Source organism: Chelonoidis abingdonii, chromosome 8 (genome assembly GCF_003597395.2).
Source record: "Chelonoidis abingdonii isolate Lonesome George chromosome 8, CheloAbing_2.0, whole genome shotgun sequence".
NCBI lineage: Eukaryota > Metazoa > Chordata > Testudines > Testudinidae > Chelonoidis > Chelonoidis abingdonii.
The window spans coordinates 52,724,453-52,743,438 of record NC_133776.1 but is presented as its reverse complement, the minus strand read 5'-3'; the positions used below and the strand labels follow the sequence as shown (position 1 = coordinate 52,743,438).

Sequence of the window (18,986 nt, the reverse complement as noted above, 5' to 3'; positions counted from 1 at the left end):
AGCCATACGAATGATTTCCCATTCCAGGCTCTGCACAGGCAGGCCCTTGCTTCCACCTGAGCTATGTCCTTTTCCTGCCATCCCCCCATTTCTTCCTTCCTTCCTCTTCCCATATCATTCATTTCTCTCACCCGTTTGCTCTCTCGCCTTCATCTCTCTTTTCTTCCTCTTTCCCCAGCCTCTGTGCCTGTTTCCCCAACCCCACCTCTGTCTGGCTCTCCCTGGAGCCCGTCTCTCAGCTGAGTCTCCCTCCCTCCTGCCCTGGTGAGCAGCAGCCACGTCTGCACAGAGCTGGGGGTATTCTGAAAAGCAGGCACAAGGCATCTCTTGGTCACAAAGAGGCTGAGCTACCAAAACTCCCTGGCTGCCCCCGCAGGAAGTGGGGCTGCAGCTCTCTATCCCTTATTGGGATCCTTCCCCTCGTGCTCTCCCTTTCTTGGGTTCACCTTGACTTCCCTTTCCTAGTTCCTCCACACATCTCTGTCCCTTGTGAGCAGCTCTCTGCTTTAGCATGGCTGGCGCTGTGGTGAGGGCCCAATCCCAGCAGGTACCTGCTGGCGGGACAATGCACAGTGCTGGGGGAGGCTGGCACGACAGACACAAGGCCCCACATGCTATCACCTTTGGTAGGTGACCAGTCACCGCTCTTTGGAAGCAGGGCAGGTGACTGAGGCCAGGATCTGAATACACAGGCCCCCAAAGGCCACCCCAGGGTGCATGGCCATGGAGAATCAAGCCTGGGGCACTGGGAGCCAGGGCTGCCAGTAGGGCTAGCCAGGCAGGGACTGGCATAGGGCAGAAAGGGGAGCACTGGTGCCATGGGAAGGGGTGAGGCTGGCACAGGGTGTAGGGTTGCCAGCTTTCTAATTGCACAAAACTGAACACCCTTGCCCCACCCCCTGCCCTGCCCCTTCTCTGAGGCCCCATTCCTACTCACTCCAGCCCCCTCCCTCCATCGCTTGCTCTCCCCCACTCTCAATCACTTTCACTGGGCTGGGGCAGGGGGTTGGGGTGCGGGAGGGGGTGATGGCTCTGGATGGGGGTGCAGGCTCTGGGATAGGGCCAGGGATAAGAGATTTGGGGTGCAGGAGGGGGCTCCAGGCTGGGGCCGAGGGGTTTGGAGTGCAGGAGGAGGGGTCAGGACCAGGGCAGGGGGATGGGGGGCAGAGTCTGGGAGTGCGGGCAAGATGCAGGCTCCAGGAGGGAGTTTGAGTGTGGGTTCCAACCTGGGACAGGGGGTTGGGTTGCAGGTGGAGGTGCGGGGTCTGGGAGGGAGTCAGGGTGTAGGAGAGGGTTCCAGTCTGAGGCAAGGGGGTTGGGTTGAAGGTTCTGCCTAGGCAGCACTTACCTCAGGCGGTTCCCAGTTGACAGCACAGCAGGGCTAAGGCAGGCTCCCTGCCTGCCCTAGCCCTGCACTGCTCCCAGAAGCGTCTGGCATATCTAGCTCCTAGGCAGAGGCGTGCCCAGTCAGCTCTGCACGGTGCTCATGTGGCAGCTCCCATTGGCTGCAATTCCCAGACAATGGGAGCTGTGGAGCTGGTGCTTGAGGCAGGGGCAGCACGCTGAGCTTCCTGACTGTCTCTCTGCCTAGAGGCCATAGGGACATGCCGGCCACTTCCAGGAGCTGCATGAAGCCAGAGCAGGCAAGGAGCCTGCCTTAGTCCCGCTGCATCAGTGACCGGACTTTTAACAGCCTGGTCAGCAGTGCTGACTGGAGCCGCCAGGGTTCCTTTTAGACCCGGCGTTCTGTTCAAAAGCTGGACACCTGGCAACACTAACAGGATGGGGAGGGGAGCACTGGTGCCATGGGGAGGGGAGGAGCTGGCACAGGGCAGGGAGGGGTGAATGGTAGCAAAGGTCTAGCCCCTAGTGTGAGTGAGGGGTAGCTGCGGGGTGCAGTCAGCCAGGGCCCAACAACTGGAGTGGAAATAAGCAGGACAGGCAGCACTGCATCAGCCACTTGCTTTATTCACAGACTCCACGCAGTTTCCCTGGCAAAGGGGAAGCTGCCCCACCCTTCACTCTGCAATGCAGCGGAAGGACTGGACAGTGGGGGACACAGCCCCCCAGTCAACAGGCTTGCGGTACTCCCCCTTCTCCAAGAGGTACTGCCTGCCCCGGAAGTTGGGGTGCTCATAGAATACCCAGGCCCCTTCCAGCACTTTGCAGGCATGGATTTCCCGGATGTGGAACTCGTCCATGACTGAAGGGCAGTCCTCCGTAGATTCGTACATCTGGCCACCAAAGTCCCCCTTCTCAAAGATCTGAATGTGGTGCTGGCTTCCACTGGACTGGAACAGGAGGTAGAGAATCACACATTGCTGGGCACAGCAGCACAGTTCAGGCTTTCTCTCACTATACACAGGGAGCATAGGAACTGCCGGGCTGGATCGCACCTGAGTCAGCTCATTCAGGATCCTGCCTCTGGCAATTGCCAGATGCTCCAGAGGAAGATAAAGGACCCCACAACAAACAGATGTATGGTAATCTACCTCTCAAGGTTTCATCCTAACCCCTGGTAGCTAGGGATTGATTTACACAGTGGAGCAGGTTTTGTTTCCCTCCCAGAACTCCAAGTAGCATCAGCTGTTATGCCACAAAACCCCTCGCTCATTGCACTCCTGTGCAAGATCCTTCTTCATGTCCCATTGGCTTTGGATGGAGGCTGCAGGAGGCCACTGGCCATGGATACCCTGGGTTTGCATGGGACTGTACTGTTTATGAGCATCACAGGTGGACAATTAAAGGGGCCTCATTACACTTGAGAGGCACGAAACCTCCCCTCTCCCCCCCAATCCTGGGGAATGCACTGATGATGGAAACATAGTGACTAGGAGAGATGGGGGAAGAGGTAGCTCCCAGATCTATAAAAGGGACAGGCCTGACCAAAACAATCGGCTGGCTTTCCAGTTCACCTGGGTTAGTTTGTTGCACCTCAAGGCTGACTGGATTTTTTTTTGCTGTACCAGTATTGGCTCCTCCACTGCCCAGAGATGTTAACACTTGAGCAGGCCCTGCAGGCTCAGAGGTCTGATTCTCCCCCACTTTACACCTCATGTAGTCACTGGCCCATCTCCAGATGGTGTCAGATGCTGCCATCCTGCTATGCAGCATTAGGATCCCTGGGTGGAAAAGACTGGATATGGGGCTGGGTAAGGCAAACCCAGGCTCAAGTGGGGAGAGGCCAGGGCACTGCTGGTGACAGATGAGATGCACTTTGGCAGGCTGCACTTCAGTGTTTTAAACGGATTCCCACTGCTTTAACCCTTCGGTTGCTGCAGGTTTCAGAACTGGAGCTGCAGTGAGCCCCAGGGCAGTAAGGGGTCAATGAGATGGTGACAGTCTCACATTTCACATGTGCAAGATGTTATATTTGCTGAGATTTCAAGCATTGAATAGCCATAAGCGCTGCAAGGGTGTTAATCTGCAGCTTCCCATGCAGCCTGGCCCACCTCATCCCTCCCTCCCTGGTTTGTTACCACCACCAGCTCCAAGCTGAATGTCACCGTTTCCCATGGGGTGATGAACTGCCTCACCTCAGGACAGCTTGTTCCTCTTGCCCTCCCCACCAGAAAGGAACGCTTCACTGCTGCCTTGGATGAGCTGGAGTCCCATGCCCACATGGAGAAGTTTCCCACAGCTCACATTCATCTAATGACCCCCTAGCTGAGTGTCCCCATCAGTTGGCTCTTTCAGGCACTGATCACAGCTGAAGGCAGTCACATACCACTACGAGGCCCTGGCACTGGTGAAGGCAGCATGGGAGGCAAAAGCCTCTAAACCAGGCACCAGCTGACTGGGTTAATAGTCAGAATTACAAGTTAAATACTTCCGCCCACTGTTTAATTATAGAATATCAGCAGTGCTCCAACACTGTTAAAACAAGCGGAAGGGGCAGCTCTTTGAGACCAGTGGCAGGGGAGGTGGTGTCCTCTGGGGTTCACCCAGCTGCTCCAGAGCCCCCTGTGGGACAGTATGCTCTGGCTGGAGGATGCTAGAGCAGCTGCTCATGCCCCAGTCCTGGCTCTGGAATGTGGAGGCATGCAGTACTTAATGGGCTGGATTTCCCTCCTCTGGCAAGGGCAGTGCTCTGGGCACTAGCTGGCTGGACACTGGTTTATCCTCTCTTAGTTTACACTCCTTCGTTGCCACAGGGCATCACTGTTAAGCACACTGATTGCCTCCAGCATTACACTGAGACTTGGCCCCCCCTCCTTCCATGTGACCTGCGTTTTTAGGGCTGTTTATTCCATATTTAATAGTTCATGGGGCAGCTGCACTACAAAGCTACAAAAGCATTTGATCAGATCAATACATTTCCATTTCCAACCAACACATGCAGGATAATGCAAAGGGGTGCTGTATACCATCAGCTTTGGCCTGTGCTTTTGATGCACCTGGCTTTTATTCCCTGCCAGTGGAGAAGGTCACATGAATGCCAGCAGCGGATGAAAGCTTCCCTGCTCTTCACAGCCTAGTCATGGCACCGGGTTCCTCACGCTGGCAGGCTGAGCACAAGCGGCAAAGCCTTCCTTTAAAAGAAGGGCAAAAAAAGCCAGCCAAGCACTGTGTTCTCCTTTGATAGCCACAGGAACTCCCAGCGTAGACTAAGGAAGGGGAATGCCCTGGGAAAACTGCCTGCCCTTCGCTCAGGGTCCCATTTGCCTGTACTCAGGGGTACATGCCTTGGTTACCCTGTCACACCCTGCCAGCCTATCCCACATTCCCTTCCTCTAAACTTTTGGAAGGGAACCCGCCTTCCCATCCACCTTATGCATCAGCTGTTTCTTTCGCACCAGTATTGAGTGTTCGCTGCCCCTTGCTCACTCAGCAGGTTGCCCACGGGCTGAGCTGGTGCCAGTGCCAGTGCCAGTTGCAGGACAGAGCTCACACCCACTCCTGTGTGAGAGCAGGTAAGCATGGGTTCCTCAGTGCAGCAGGTACACAGCCAGTATTTCCAAAGGCCAGGCCCCATGCTCTGCAAGTGCTGGCAGGAGCTACTGAAATGCTTGGATGGAGCAATTTGCGACCATGGCAGAATGAGAAATCTTAGATCCAATGTTCCTGCACTTGGGGCAGGTGCCTGAGGTTATACAAGGCTTAAAAGTCCCCTTTTGCGCTCTCTAGTCTTGGGCAGTTGAGGGATCTATCTGGCTCAGGGCTGCTCCCCCTCGTGCTGCTCCCCATGCTCTGCTAATGATCCTGAGAGGCAAGAACAGCCCTCCATGAGTTGGAGTTGTTCTCACCCACTTCACTGCTCCTTTCTGCTGCCAGCATGTGGCAAAGAGGATTCTGCCCTCTCCTAAAGGTCTTGTATCAAAACACAATTGGCTTTATTTCACATCCTCACTGTCCTTCCCAGCCCCTGCTGCAGAAAGCGAGCTCCTTCCACGCAGGCTGTACATATACCGTGAAGCAGCTGGAAGTCTGACTGAAAGGGATGGAGGCTATGTCCAGTTGAGTCAATGCAAAAAGCAGGCAGCACACTGTCTCGCATCTCCAACCATATGCTGAATCCCAGGGAAGAGGGGGCAAGTGGTTTTGTTTTCAATTAACTTTAACTAGGCAGATGGGGTGTGGGATTTATGCACAGGCAGGCCCCTGCAAGTCCTCACCAGCAGAGTGCTCCTTGGGAACCATTCCCTTACCTACATCCCACCGTTGGGGCCTGTGGGCTGAGCCACTGCCTGGCAGCCATCTCCTCTCTCTAGTGCCAGCTGCACTGAAACTGAATGACCAGGAGATCGGTTCTAGCGGGAAGCAGAGTGGGAAACAAGCTACAGAGGTTCAGACAAATCCAGGCTGGCACAGGCCATGCAGGGGAGATTCTCCAGAGCAACTGAGTGGGAAGCACAAATCCCAGGGATGGGAATTCCCAGGGGTCTTGTGCCCCTAACTGACATGGATACTTAGGGAAATAGCACCATGTGTACATGCCAGTTGCTGCAAACTGTGTCTGCAAGGAAGAGGAGCAAACTCAGGAAAGCAAGGTACAGAGTAACTACCTCCCCTGTATAAATTCCAAATCCCAGCTGCCTAGAAGCAAACTGCAGCAACCTTATTTCCAAACAAAACTACGCTGATACCCCAATTGTTAGAGGTACCCACTGAAACTTACCTGCAACCTGCCCAAAGCAAACTGCTTTTCTCACTGAAATCAGTGGGGGAGTTTCTCTTATCTGTTGACATCAAATTTCTTTGCCCCACTTCGCCGGGCCATGGGGAAGCTCAGAGCATTTCCCTCTGTTGTGGGTTAGGCTGAGTTGCAGCAGCGTTTCAATAGAACTACAGCCATGTTCTACATGAAAACACTGCAGCTTTCCTGGGAAGGTTTTCTTACTCTCTCTGCCTTCGCAGGGCTGTGCTTTGTTCACTTGCCCCTCAGATTGGAACTTCTGATGATGCAGAAATTGTCCCATGTGACCTGATGGGATTCTCTTAACCTTGTTCTCAAGTATATCTGGGAATATCCCATCCATTGTGTTACCTGTTACTGAGGAGCAGCAACACGTGTACTTTGGGGGAGGCTGGGGAGAGGAAGGGAAGGTCAGACTTACTAAGTGAATGGCTTTGCATGAGCTGAGGCGGTCATTAAGGCCCATCCAGCGCTGGTACTCGGGGTACTCGCCATGGGTCAGAACGTACATGTTCCCTGCAAAGTTAGGCCGCTCATAGACAACCCAAGCACCCCCCTCCACTCGGATGGAGTTGCAGCGGCTTAGGTAGGTGTGAAAATCAGGGCAGTTACTGTCACACTCATAGCGACGGCCCTGGAAATGCTTGTCTTCGTAGAAAGTGATCTGAAACACAAGCAAAGCAGAGAGAGGGGAGGTTCCTTCTTCCAAACAGATGGGGTTGGCTCAGTCAATGGCTCTTGGACAAAAGCAGCGAAGAGGCAGGCTGAGGAGGTGCGAACTGCAAGTGCTGTCACTGAAGCAAGCATGCGTTAGTTGAAACCATACCATTTTAACACAGCTGACTCCTTAGCTACTGCCTTTAACATAAAGGAGCATCATTAACTGTGAGCAGTTAAAGGGACTGCCCTGGGTAGAAATGACAAAACCTAATATTATTAGAATGGTTTGAATGACGTTCAAAGAAAGAGGCAATAAAAAAAATTGGGATGGGGGGGAGAAGGTTGCTTTAGTTTAAATTGCTTGCATTGGGCCCAATTCTGTGAAGCCTCATACCCACCAATAGTCCCTAGAAGAGTGAGTAGCCCGAGGGAAGGCCAGTTTTGTAACAAGAGCGACCAGGCTGGCACTGCTGTTTACAACCCAAACACCACAGTTCTGTTTTCATTTTGATGAATGAAACTGCCTGTTTTCATTGGCCACACTAAGAGAAATGCAAAAAGTAAACAAACCATCAAGAGGGAAAAGGTTAGTCTGGTTCACATCTCTTGTCATTTTAATTATTTCAGGGACGGTTAGTAACAGAGGTAAAGACATTTAGGCTTGAAGGTCCTACCTCCAAATACTGTGTGAGAGAGCTACCTGCATGCTTTAAAACTAAGCATGTGAATGTTTGCATGATCGGGCCTTATCTATTAACTGCATGATTTTCCCTTTCATAGTTCTTAGAACATACAGCAGCCTGTTTCCACTTCCGAAGCTATGATGCCATAATATGACCATTTTATTTTAGCATTGGAAAAAAGGTTCAAAAGTGAAATTTGTAAAATACATTTGACTTCCCTCTCCCGCCCCCAATTTGCTTTAACCAAGCAAATCGAAATTTTGTTGGCACAGAGAACAATTTGCTGCTCCTGTTTGCAGGCTGCTTCCCGTCTCTCTTCAAACATGACCACAAAGGGAACTGAAAACCCCTGAAGTTTATGTCCACAGAGCAAAGAATGGACGAACAATAAGGATCAGTATGTCTAGCCTTAGTGAGAAGAGCTCATGGGAATGTGTAAGGAACATGCTCCTCTCCACCAGCCCTCCACTAAGCTCCGTTCACACACACAGACTTCACTGCAGGAGGCACAGATCCTTAGTTCAAGTGAGATGGCTCAGCTCTAACCTGCAGGGAAGTGACTGGTGAATTCTAGATTGCAGTTCTAAACTCCTGTCCCATCTCTGCAATGGCCTGACAACCCACACAGTGCTTGGAGTGCACCAGCCTGAAATAGCCGTCACATGTGACATTCCAACCCCTCAGTCAACCAACCAACCCCCTAGTGTAACTCTACCCCATTAACTGCCAGAACACCAAGGTAGGGGCTCCACAGCACATAATGCATTTGGGGTAATAGGTGCTTGTGTGGGCCCCATTACCATAGCATATGAGCTCTTTACAATCAGTAACAATAGCCCATGAGGCAGGGCAGTGCTGGCGTCACTATTATACAGGTGCCGAGCTGAGGCAGAGAGAGGCTAAGAGACTTGCCCAAGGTCACACAGCAAGTCTGTGGCACAGCAGGTCTCCCGAGTCCTAGGCTTGTGCCCTAACCACTGGATCATCCTGCCTCTCTGAGGGCACTGGAGCCTCCTGCTCCCCACAATTTAAGTTACATCAGCAACAAGAAAAGAAGTTAGTGAAGCAGTGAGTGAACCTCTGTCCTTGATCTTTAGTCAGTTACTGTCCACCGACAGGCTCAGCCCCAACACCACCAGCTGTCAGACAAAGCACCTTTCCCCCTGCTTAGAAGAGCTTAGGTCCCAGTAGGAAAGTAAGTTCTACATGAGCAGACCCTTGTGCCCACCTGATACTGGGGCAGGTCTCTGCCTGCCTGCAGTACCCTGTTCTCATGCTGCAATGGGACTTGGAGACAGGAGCAGATGTCAAGAATATTTTGCATGGCATGCCATGCAAAGTGTCATTGTGCCCGTTTTAGTGCTCATGCTCTAGAAATAGTGGTGTAGACAGCACTTTGAAGCCGCAGTTCGGGCTCTGAAGGCTAGGGAAGGGTGTGGGCTTCAGAGTCCTAGCTCCAGCCCGAGTGGCACCTTCAAAGCGCTGTCTGCACAGGTATTTTTAGAATGCTGGCACAAGCCCTGCTAGCCCAAGTCTGTCACCCTAGGCTGGGAGGCTCACTCCAAAACGCTGAGGTAAACATACCCTGAAGAACCTCAGGTGTCTGGGCAGTGCCCTTTTTGGCAGTATGATACACTTCACACAACTGGTCTCCCCCTACCTGTGATCAGAGAGTCAGGCATCAGCATCCCAGCAGTCACACTGTACTTTCTCCTCGATAGCCTAACTATGGAGCATACACTGGTGCTAGCTGCTAGCTTTGGAATTCAGATGCTTTGCAGACAGACAGCGCATCTTCCCGCAAGCTTGCCACGCTCTCCATGGCACAGCAACCTTCCCCAGTAAGACACTGAGGAGAGCATGAGGCACTAGGCACATTTGAAAGTCTCCCCAGCAGCCACAGCATTTGCTCCCACCTCCACTCTCCTGATGTACCGTAGCAGAAAGAGAAATATCCAGTCTGAAGAAAAAGGGAGGAAAAACTGTCTTTGTCACTCAAAATACAGCCCTGTATTTTAAAGTCATTTTATCAACCTGAGCAAGCTTTCGGTTTGAAAAGCTCCTGTCCCCAGTGGAAAAGTCACATACATTTTTGAAACACTTGCTTTTTATTCATTGATCTTCTTTCAGAGAAATAACAGACTCTCCCTACCACTGTGCAAAATTCTGCTCCATTACCCTAAGCTCTTTCTGCACTTCTGCCATGTTTGTAAACAAGAGCAGCTTCCTAAGTTGCATCTCTTCCCCTCGGAAAGATACACACACAAACTTACCCTGATTCCTGTTTTGGACATTTTCCGTTCTAGGCACTACACCCCAGCTGCTGCAGGAATTACAGAAGCAACTGCAAAGACCCAGAATCTGGGGGCCCCTTTTGTACCAGACATTCGCTTTGTCATGAGAATGGGATCCAAGAATTGAGTCAGTGATTCTAGGGCTAGGGATTGTTTCTAGAAAAGCAAACAGGATTAGGGAATAAAGGGAGGCTTTGCTGTGCCCTTTATTTTTTGGCTGTTGCAACATCAGAGCTGAATGGTCTGCTGAGTCAGAACACCAAAACTCGGCCAAAAACATTCCAATTAAGAAGCCCCCTGCCTGGGGCGATGACACAGTTTGGCTGCTCTCTCTGCTTTGAACATGCTAAAAAAGATTGATCGACTAGAATCCAAGAATCTCAGGCCCTGCGCGCCCCTCTGTAAAAAGGGACCAAGACTGGTGAGAGGACATTTTCCAACGGTTGCAGGGTGCAGTGGCGACAAGTTTCATAAACACATGCTCAGCAGAAGGGTGGGAAGAGAGCTGGAGAGAATGGCCTCTGCTTAGAGGACACTATCTGAAAACAAGTAACAGGAATGTCTGTGCAGCAGTGATAACACTGAACCGGGCAGTGTAGCCTAGTGGATAGTGCACTGGACTGGGACTCAGTAGACCTACATTCTATAATCTGGCTCTGCCAGTCTGCTGGGTGACCGTAGGCCAGTCTCATCTTTCTGTGCCTCAGTTTCTCCATCTATAAAATGGGGATAGCGACATTGACCTATGTAGAGTGCTTTGAGATCTAGGGATCTCTATATAAGACTTAGTTTTTATTTCTATAGCACCCTCCATTTGAGGGGCTCAAACTGCTGTTAAGAACATTAACAGACATACCCAGGGGAGAGATTTTTATCCCTATTTTACGATGAGGAACGTGAAGCACAGAGGGATTAAGTGAGGTGTCCACAGTCCCACAGGAAGTCCATATCAGAGTCAGGGACAGAACTAAGATCAACTGTGATTCAACCACAAGACCATCCTTCTTAGGAACACCCTTACACTGACTCGATGCACTGGGCTAGGTAAATACTTACCACAATCAAGGCGGAGCACAAAGCAGGGAACACAGGGGTGTAGATGTCTGTGACCCCAGAAGTCACTCTGTTATAAACACCTCTCCAGCTATTGCCGGCACCACTCCAAAGGCTTAGAGAGACAAAGACAGCAGATAAATTTGGCAAGCAGTGCGTTATTTCAAGTCTGTCAGAACAGATCCATTTCATCCCAATGATTCCACAAGCTGCTGTCTACATCAGCACATCTTTAAACCCTGGCAACTCCAGAGGCACCCTGAGGCCAATAGGTTGAACTAGATATCTGCCCAATGGCATCCCATTCTCCTTCCTGCCTAATCCTTTAAGCATCAGGGTCTGTGACTTACACACACTGGTTTTCTGCTAGATATGAGACCACTCACCACCATTAATCCAAGAGTTGTTTGTGAAGATCCCAGCATCCAGCCTAGGACTCAGCTGCCACTGAAGGGTGCTACAGTGGCTTGGTATATTAATCCCAGAACTGGATTCCCTTTTGCTATCCCACATCCCCTATTTAAATGCTGGGTAGCTGAACGTCAGAGCCAACACCTCCATGTCTTCCCTGGGCCAAGGACAGACATCCACTTGTGAGGGGGTTGGGGAAGAGGAGTTTGCATGAGTAAGTTGCGCTGTGGGGGGCAAAACTGTGACATTACAACACTATGAGGGTGTGTTCCCAAATTAGATTTTTATCATCATCCTGCAAATGTGCAAGACAGATTCATCATCATCCATTTTGGATTGGGTAGTACCCGAGGGTGTAGCTGGGTTTGTCCCACACCTCTAAGAGCCACGCCCAAGTCTTACCTTCACTTGTTACTCAGGCAAAATAAACACAACTAGGTTAACCGAACTGATTAATCCCTTACAGGTACGTGATTCTGTATCCTGGCCAGGAGGGATTTATGTTACTGCCTACATAAAGGTTGTTACCCTTCCCTTTATATTTATGACACCCACTGACGCCCAGAAGAGTTTTGGCTGAATGCCAGAAGACTACATCACCAGCTGCTGTCAATCAGATGTCATTCCTCCACTGAAGTCAATGGAGCTATACCAATGAAACATGTGGTCCCACTGTCTCTCCTCATACCATACCTCAACCCCCTTCTCCCTCCCACTTACTGGCTCCAGCAGCCTGCTGGAAATGTTACTCATGCATGCATAGCTCCAGAAGATGTCCAGGCTAGAGCATCAGATCTCGTTATTTTCCTTGTGCTCCACACGTTTGGTTTCTCTGTTTCACATTTGCCAGCTGGGTAAACATTTCACTATGCTGCATGTAATCAACCACGCAGCAGCTTGCCTCGTTTGCCTCACTAATTGTGAACTGGTCAATCAGATGTATGTACCCCATGAGTCCTGCTCATGCCCTAGGTCAGCTGGCTCGAACGTGAGGGGCATCGGCTGAGGAGCTAAAAATTGCAGTGTAGACATTCAAGCTCAGGCTGGAGCCTAGGCTCTGGGATCCTCCACCCTCTCAGTGTCCCAGAGCTCAGGCTTCAACCCAAGCCCAAATGCCAACTCAGGCCAGCCGTGGGTTAGTTTTGATCCCAATGTGAACATACGCTTGGAGACTGGTAGTCTTGAGAGCAGATATTGAGGGCGAGACCCACTACCGTTGATTATCAACTGTGGGAAGCTGAAATACTGATGACAGGAAATGCTGCTGAGATCAAACTACGGTCGTGACAGGGATCCCACAGCTGATACTAAACTCACAGACCTCCAGGACTGAGAAGTCTCACCCACTGCTGCTAAGGGAACTTACGGTATGTTCCCTCCACATGGAATATGACCACATTTACATGTCATTAGAGCACCACAGGAGTTAGAACCGTAGGTGGTTGGTTAAAATATGCTTTGTAGTGGGAAGAAATGAGTTAAAACAGTCAGACGCGACTCTCCAGTGCATGTGTGTGGGTTGCTCTCTCCATCCCAGCCTGTGTGCAGAGGGCTGGGGGGCAATAGGAGAGTGAGCCCACCTCACACACACAGGGCTGAGCCCAGCTCTCCACGCTGGCCTGCTGACTCTCAGAATTCAGAGATTTACTGTGGCAGGCTCTTCTAAATGTGAGGGGGATGAGTGAGGCACTGTAACAGGAAGTGGTTTTGTGAGGTTTGGGTTTCTTTGGGGCAGTAGGATGACATTGGGTGGGGGGTTATTTGGGGGCTGGATGGCTGCGTCTGGCTCCTTTCTCTGCAGCTCCTTCCCTCTCACTCCCTCCCCTTCCTGCATTGCCAGATCTGCTCCCAGTCAACAGCAGAGAAGGCCTTGCCCCCACCACACCAGCACTGAGCATGGCTGCACTCAGGAGAGACTCCGCACCATGCGGGCGCCTGGCACACCCCTCTTGCTGCTGCCTCTGGCGTGCCTCTCTGCTTGTCCTGCTACTTGGCAGCCAGGCAGCTCTGTACCAAGCCAGCCTTGGAACTGCCAGAGGCAGAGCTTCACCCACTGAGCTGAGCTAGGGTGCTTAGATCTGGGGGTCTGAGCCCCCTCAAGCCTTGGCCACCTCATTATTGAGAAATCTTTTCCTAGGAAACATGCTTGACTTAGCTTAAAATTCCATTTATTGACATTTCACAGAAGCAAGGAGGCAAAGAAAAAGAACAAGGCAATTTCATGAAACTTCATCCTTTAAGTGCTAACTTCATCTCCACATAGAAAAACACTGAGTTCATTTTACACACTGAAGACGGGGAAAAAAAATAAATCAAAACATTTTCTTTTCATTTATGAAAGGGAGCAACAAGCTCTTCCACAGACAGGTACACACAACAGCCCCACGTCCCTGCAGCCAGCGTCACACCAGTGTGAATGCCTTCGCAGGATACGTACATGCCCAGAATTTTAACTAGGCACCCACCCTGCCTAAGAGGCCCACAGAAAGGCACAGGCTTGTCTTTGCATCACCTTTCCTTATCACGTAATCCTTCATCTGGTTTCCACCTGAAGCCGGCTGGAGAGCTGATGTACCCCAAGTCCTGGAAAGGAGCAAGGTGATGCAGTGATGTCTTGAACAAAACAGGAAAAAAAAAAAAAAAAAAAGTCCAGCTCATGCTGATGCCAAGGTCCAGATATCCTAATTAATTTGCAATACCATAGGAGTGTCTAACTAGCATGGCCCCAAAGTATTCACTGGAAACCAGCGTCAGCTTGTCACCATCCATCTTCACAACGCTGTAACAAAGCACAACTTCACTCCAACCATGCAATTACGAACAATTCAGTGACTTCCCCTCCTCAGGCCAACAGCTTACTTGAGAAAAACCCACAGCATGTTCAGTTTGACTTAGCAAACTATTCCTCACCCTTTGAAATATGTGGCGATTGTACCCATACCAGGGGCAAGCGTTTGGCTCCTTGTGCACCACCATTAGGAAATTCAAACAATTATATAAGAAAGAATTCTTTGAGGCTTGAAGGAAGTGGCCACTAAGGGCTTGTTTACAGAGGAATTAATCCACAGATTTAACGCATAATATTAACACAATAATTAACGCAAGCTGCACTAATAGTGTACACATGGGCTGGCTGTGCTTGCTTTCAGTCTGCATCTCTGTGTCCACATGGCAGCGGCTTGCTATGCACTACTAAGTGCCCGGCACTCTCGGAGGGTATCCCATGGTCCTTTGCGTCAATGCTAAGCAGTGTAAATGCTGCAGTTGCTCTCGCTACATGCAGTGGGATGCATAGAAGCCAGTGAAATTCCAGGACTTGGAGTAAATTCAAAAATATCTCATGCTTCAGCTCTCTCCAGCCCATCATTCCTCTCTTTCTGGAGAGGCGAGTGCCGTTTGCAAATTGCTGTCAGCCAGCATGGACCCAGCAATGCTCCACACCACTATGCTGGCAACTGCACATAGGTAGAGGCTGTTTGGGATGTAGTTCAGCTCTCAAAGCTGAGCAACTTGGCTTTGTCTTTGGACTCTGCCCACCACATTACCAAGTGGATGTGGCAGCTCCAGCAGCAGCTCCTTCAGCAGCAGGTTGGGCAGTGGTGGAGGAACAATGACAAAGATGAGGATGAGGAAGACAGAGCAACTGCTACTACCAGAGCTGTTGCTGGAGCAGGGTCACACTGTGCAACACCTTTTCACGGCTTGGGAAACCAGCGGGGATTGGTGGGAAAGGATCGTTCCATAGACCTGGGACAACCAGCAGCGATGAGAGAATTTCAAGATGGCAAGGTCTATCTTTTTTGAGATAACTCCAGAGCTGCAGTGGCAGCATACCAACATGCGGTGCCCAAACCCATAGAGATGCTGGTCACCAATGCCATGTGCAAGCTGGTCACCTCCAAATGCTACTGATCCATAACCAGCCAATTTGTAATATTCAGGAGAAAGTTGATGGCTTTGCACATGTGGGGTTCTCAAATAACATTGAGGCAACTGATGGGACCCACATGCCAATTGCTTGTCTCCCGCACCATGGCTCAGAGTGTATAACCAGAGGGATATTTCTCCATGGTGTTCCAAGGGCTGGTTGACCACCGTGGCAGATTCACAAATACAGGGTGGTCTGCAAAGGCCCACAATGCTAGGCTCTTTCAACTCTAATTATCTGAATGAATAAAGAAGAATTTGCCCCCAGCATCATTCTGTACATTAATGATGTGGAAATTGCTCCAGTTATCGTGGGAGACTGCTGCTGCCGCCCTGGTTCATGATCCTATCGCCTCAGTAGCTGCAGAATGACAGCAGAGTGTGCATTTGGCCGTCTGCAAGGAAATTGGCACTGTGTGGAGTAGGTTAGAAGCTAGAGGGGGGAAAAAAAAAAAAAAACATGCTGCATATTATATTTTGCACAATATTTGAGATAGTAAGTGAGAAAGCCTTTCTGATGTGTTGGAGGCTGGGGTGCGGAGACTTGCTCAGGGGTTTGAGCAGCCAGCAAAATGTCCAATGGAAAATGGAAAACAGCCAGTGCAGTACTGTCAGGGATGTCTATGGCTCCTGGAGTTTCAGACCTGAAAATGTGCAGTTATACATCCAGCTGTTATCCCAACTGGGACTGGATTATGAGCTGTGCAGTCTCTAATTGGTGGTAGATGTGGCAATCCTTATTTCATTTTGTCTGTGCCTTTACCCTTTTGTAAAAACCTCTGACTTTGTCAAAATGAATAGACTGCCTGCATAAAGTGCATCGCTGACTCTTTCTGAATGGATTTTTAAACCAGCAGAAATGAAGCTTTAATTAAACAATGAAGCAAAGCTTTAAAGTGACAGTGCTGTGGATGGCAGACTACAACAAGGGGTCAGTACACACTTCATAGTTGCCTCTTGTTCTTGAGGCATCTGGTGTTGAATGGCAGGGCTCGAAGTTATAAGGGGCACTGGATGGTTCAAAAGTGCTGCGTTCCCAGGTGCAATTGCTCTTGCCGCCCTGAGCTTGGGCCAGTCGCTGCCCTGCAGAATTCTTGGGCCAGGAATGCTGCTGACAAGGCTTGGGCCCTAGTGGAGTATGCCGTGACAGCCAAGATCGGCACTCTGGCCAGTTCATAGCACGTGCAGATGCGGGACGTGATCCAGGAGGATATTCTTTGAGATGAGACCAGGAGTCCTTTCATCCAGTTCACCACCGCTATGAACTGGTTCGATTTTCTAAACAGCTTAGTGGGAGGGAGTGCAGTCTCTGCTTGCAGTTACTGGCATGAGGCTTAGGGTAAAAGACAGGCAGGAAAGTCCCCTGGTTGGTGTGGAAGTGCAATACCACCTTGGAGAGACAGGCCAGGTGTGGCCTGAGTTGCACCTTATCCCTGTGGAAAACTGCGTAAGGTGGGTCAGAGGTGAAGGCCTTTAGATCAGACACCCTCCAAGCAGACATAATGGAGACCAGCAAAAGCTACCTTCCATGACAGATACAGGAGGGAGCAGGTTGCCAGAGGTTCGAATGGAGGCCCCGTGAGCGTGGAGAGGACCAGGTTAAGGTCCCATGCAGGGACAGGCTGCCTGATCTGGGGATGTAGGCGGTTCAGACCTTTGTGGAAGCGACCAACAATAGGATTGGCGAAGACAGATTGACCAAACGCTCCTGGGTGGAAGGCCGAGATAACAGCGAGGTATACGTTTACGGAGGACGACAGCAGGCTTTGCTGTTTCAGGGGTAGGAGGTACTCCAAGATGCGGGGTACCAGCGCCTCTAGAGAGGTTGTGACACTGGTCACACCAGCACAAGAATCTCTTCCACTTTGCCAGATACGTGGCTCTAGTGGAGGGCTTCCTGCGGCCAACAAGGACCTTCCTTACTTGTTCTGAGTACAGAAGTTCCATGGGGTTCAGTCATGAAGCTTCCAAGCTGTGAGGTCGAGGGACCGTAGGTCAGGGTGACAGAGGCAACCGTAGCTCTGAGTGAGTAAGTTGGGGAGGAGAGGTAGTGTGACCAGTGTGTCCACTGACCGCTCCAGTAGAGTAGCGTACCAGTGTTGCCAAGACCCCCTCCCTGCAGACCTTGAGTTGGACCTTGTGCATGAGAGGGAACGGGGGAAAGGCAAAGAGCAGGTGATGTCTCCAGAGTAGCAGGAAGACATCTGAGGGAGCCTGGGCTGTGACCCTGGAAGGAGCAGAACAGTGGGCACTTCCTGTTGCATCAGGTGGCAAACAGGTTGACCTGGGGAAACTTGCACCTTTGGAAAATGAGGTGTATGACATTCAGCTGGACAGAACACTTGTGAGTGCGGAAGGACCTGCTGAGACGGTCCGACAGCATGAGCTGAACTCCTAGTAGAAAGGATGCTTCCAGGTGAATGGAGTGGGCTATGCAGAACTCCCACAGCCGAAGGGCCTCCTGGCATAGGGGAGCGGAACAGGCTTCCCCTTGCTTGTTGATGTAAAACATGGCGGTGGTGGTATCCAGTAGAACTGCTAAGCACTGGCCTTGTAGTTGGGCCCGAAAGGCCTGGCAGGCTAGGCACACTGCCCTCAGTTCCTTGATCTTGCTATGTAGGGACAGCTCATAACATGTACCTGACCAAACGGATTTGGGACTGCACCTGTCCCTTGGTGTTGCCCCTGAGCAGCCATTCGTCGAGGTAGGGGTATACCTGCACCGGCTGTTGATGGAGGAAAGCAACCACGACCAGCATGCACTTGGTGAACACTTGGGGGGCTGTTGAGAGGCCTAATGGTAGGGCAAACAGTGAATTGGTAATGCTTGTGGTTGACCATGAAGCGTAGGATATGCCAACGTGCGGGACGAATTGCTATATGGAAATATGCATCCTTCATCTCAAGGGCTGGAGAGCAGTGCCACGATCTGGAGCTGTGTGGAGTCACTAAGTGGCGCTGGGACCAGGACCTGCTGCATAATGGGGATCGACATAAGGATTGATATCATGAGCAGGAGCGCTGGCACAACCTAGAGCAGCACTGGGACTTTATCAGCAGTGCCAAGGGCTGGAGCATCGCTGGTTTGCCTCAAAACAGTGCCATACGATATGGTACTGGAGGCTTGGTGCAAGGAGTGGGTGACCTGGGCACTGTCATGGTGATCAGGTCCTTCATGGTCTCAAAGGTGTCCGAGGTGGATGGTAGCTCCACCTCCTTGATGACCCAGGCTGGGGAGTCCAACGGCACCAGACTCGCTGGTCCCCTTGTGGGGGGAAAGTCAACGGTGCCGTCTCTGCATAGGTCGGCATTGGGTGCGCCTCGTGAGGATGCGCCCCATTAGCCAGCTCCAGAGAGGTGGACCTCTGGGACAGAGAGCTGCTCCTCCCTTGCTTCTGGTGCCACTTCTGCACTGGGGAGTGGGGGCAGTGCTGGGTTGATCCCACTAGTTTTGGAGCGGAGGTGCTGCGGGTCTCTGCCAGAGTCTGTCCAGGGTGCCGCTTCCACCACTGCCGCCGGGGCGCTATGCACCGTATGAGCTCGGCACCAGGTCTTGCCGCGCTGGCAGAGGCTGTGGTCTAAGTGCCATCTCCATAAGTAGCTGTTTGAGGTGAAAGTCTCACTCCTTTTTGGTTCTGAGGTGAAACCCCTTGCAAATCCTGCACCAACCGGCTTGGTGAGCCTCCCCCAGACACTTTAGACAAGCATTGCAGGGGCCACCCATTGGCATGGGCTTGCTGCAGGACTTGAACCCCTAGGACTTGGGCATGTAAGCCCTGCCAAGAAAAAAACAGTCCGGACAGAGGATAACCCCCCCCCCCC

At 51.2% G+C, this 18,986-nt stretch overlaps 2 protein-coding genes across 7 annotated transcripts in view; both read right to left on the bottom strand.

Moving 5' to 3' along the window:
* Window positions 1-1,948: 1,948 nt before the first annotated feature.
* Window positions 1,949-11,436, bottom strand: CRYGS (crystallin gamma S). Of its 2 annotated transcripts, none has more exons than XM_032772456.1 (3): window positions 10,830-11,436; window positions 6,558-6,800; window positions 1,949-2,291 (listed from the first exon to the last, which is right to left on the bottom strand). In XM_032772456.1, the coding sequence occupies exons 1-3, from the start codon at window positions 11,016-11,018 to the stop codon at window positions 2,019-2,021; spliced, it is 705 nt and encodes a 234-aa protein (XP_032628347.1). In that variant the 5' UTR covers window positions 11,019-11,436; the 3' UTR covers window positions 1,949-2,018. The 2 variants fall into 2 exon arrangements, with proteins under 2 accessions (XP_032628347.1, XP_032628348.1); XM_032772457.2 differs by lacking the exon at window positions 10,830-11,436 and adding an exon at window positions 9,753-9,849.
* A 1,952-nt stretch (window positions 11,437-13,388) lies between these two features.
* Window positions 13,389-18,986, bottom strand: part of TBCCD1 (TBCC domain containing 1) — a 19,396-nt gene continuing 13,798 nt past the window's right edge. For 2 of the 5 annotated variants that reach the window (XM_032772447.2, XM_032772444.2), the window contains exon 8: window positions 13,389-14,016. The gene's annotated coding sequence lies outside the window, so the exon portion shown is untranslated. The remainder of the gene's footprint in view (window positions 14,017-18,986) is intronic. The other 3 variants (XM_075068613.1, XM_032772445.2, XM_032772446.2) reach the window with 2 other exon arrangements.

Excerpts from the sequence above, each read along its gene's own strand:
- CRYGS (XM_032772456.1), bottom strand. The coding sequence starts at position 11,018 with ATGAAATGGATCTGTTCTGACAGACTTGAAATAACGCACTGCTTGCCA. Across the intron at positions 6,801-10,829 it reads TGTGCTCCGCCTTGATTGTG|ATCACTTTCTACGAAGACAA; the intron begins GTAAGTATTTAC and ends CTTGTGTTTCAG. Across the intron at positions 2,292-6,557 it reads CATGCAAAGCCATTCACTTA|TCCAGTGGAAGCCAGCACCA; the intron begins GTAAGTCTGACC and ends CTCCTGTTCCAG.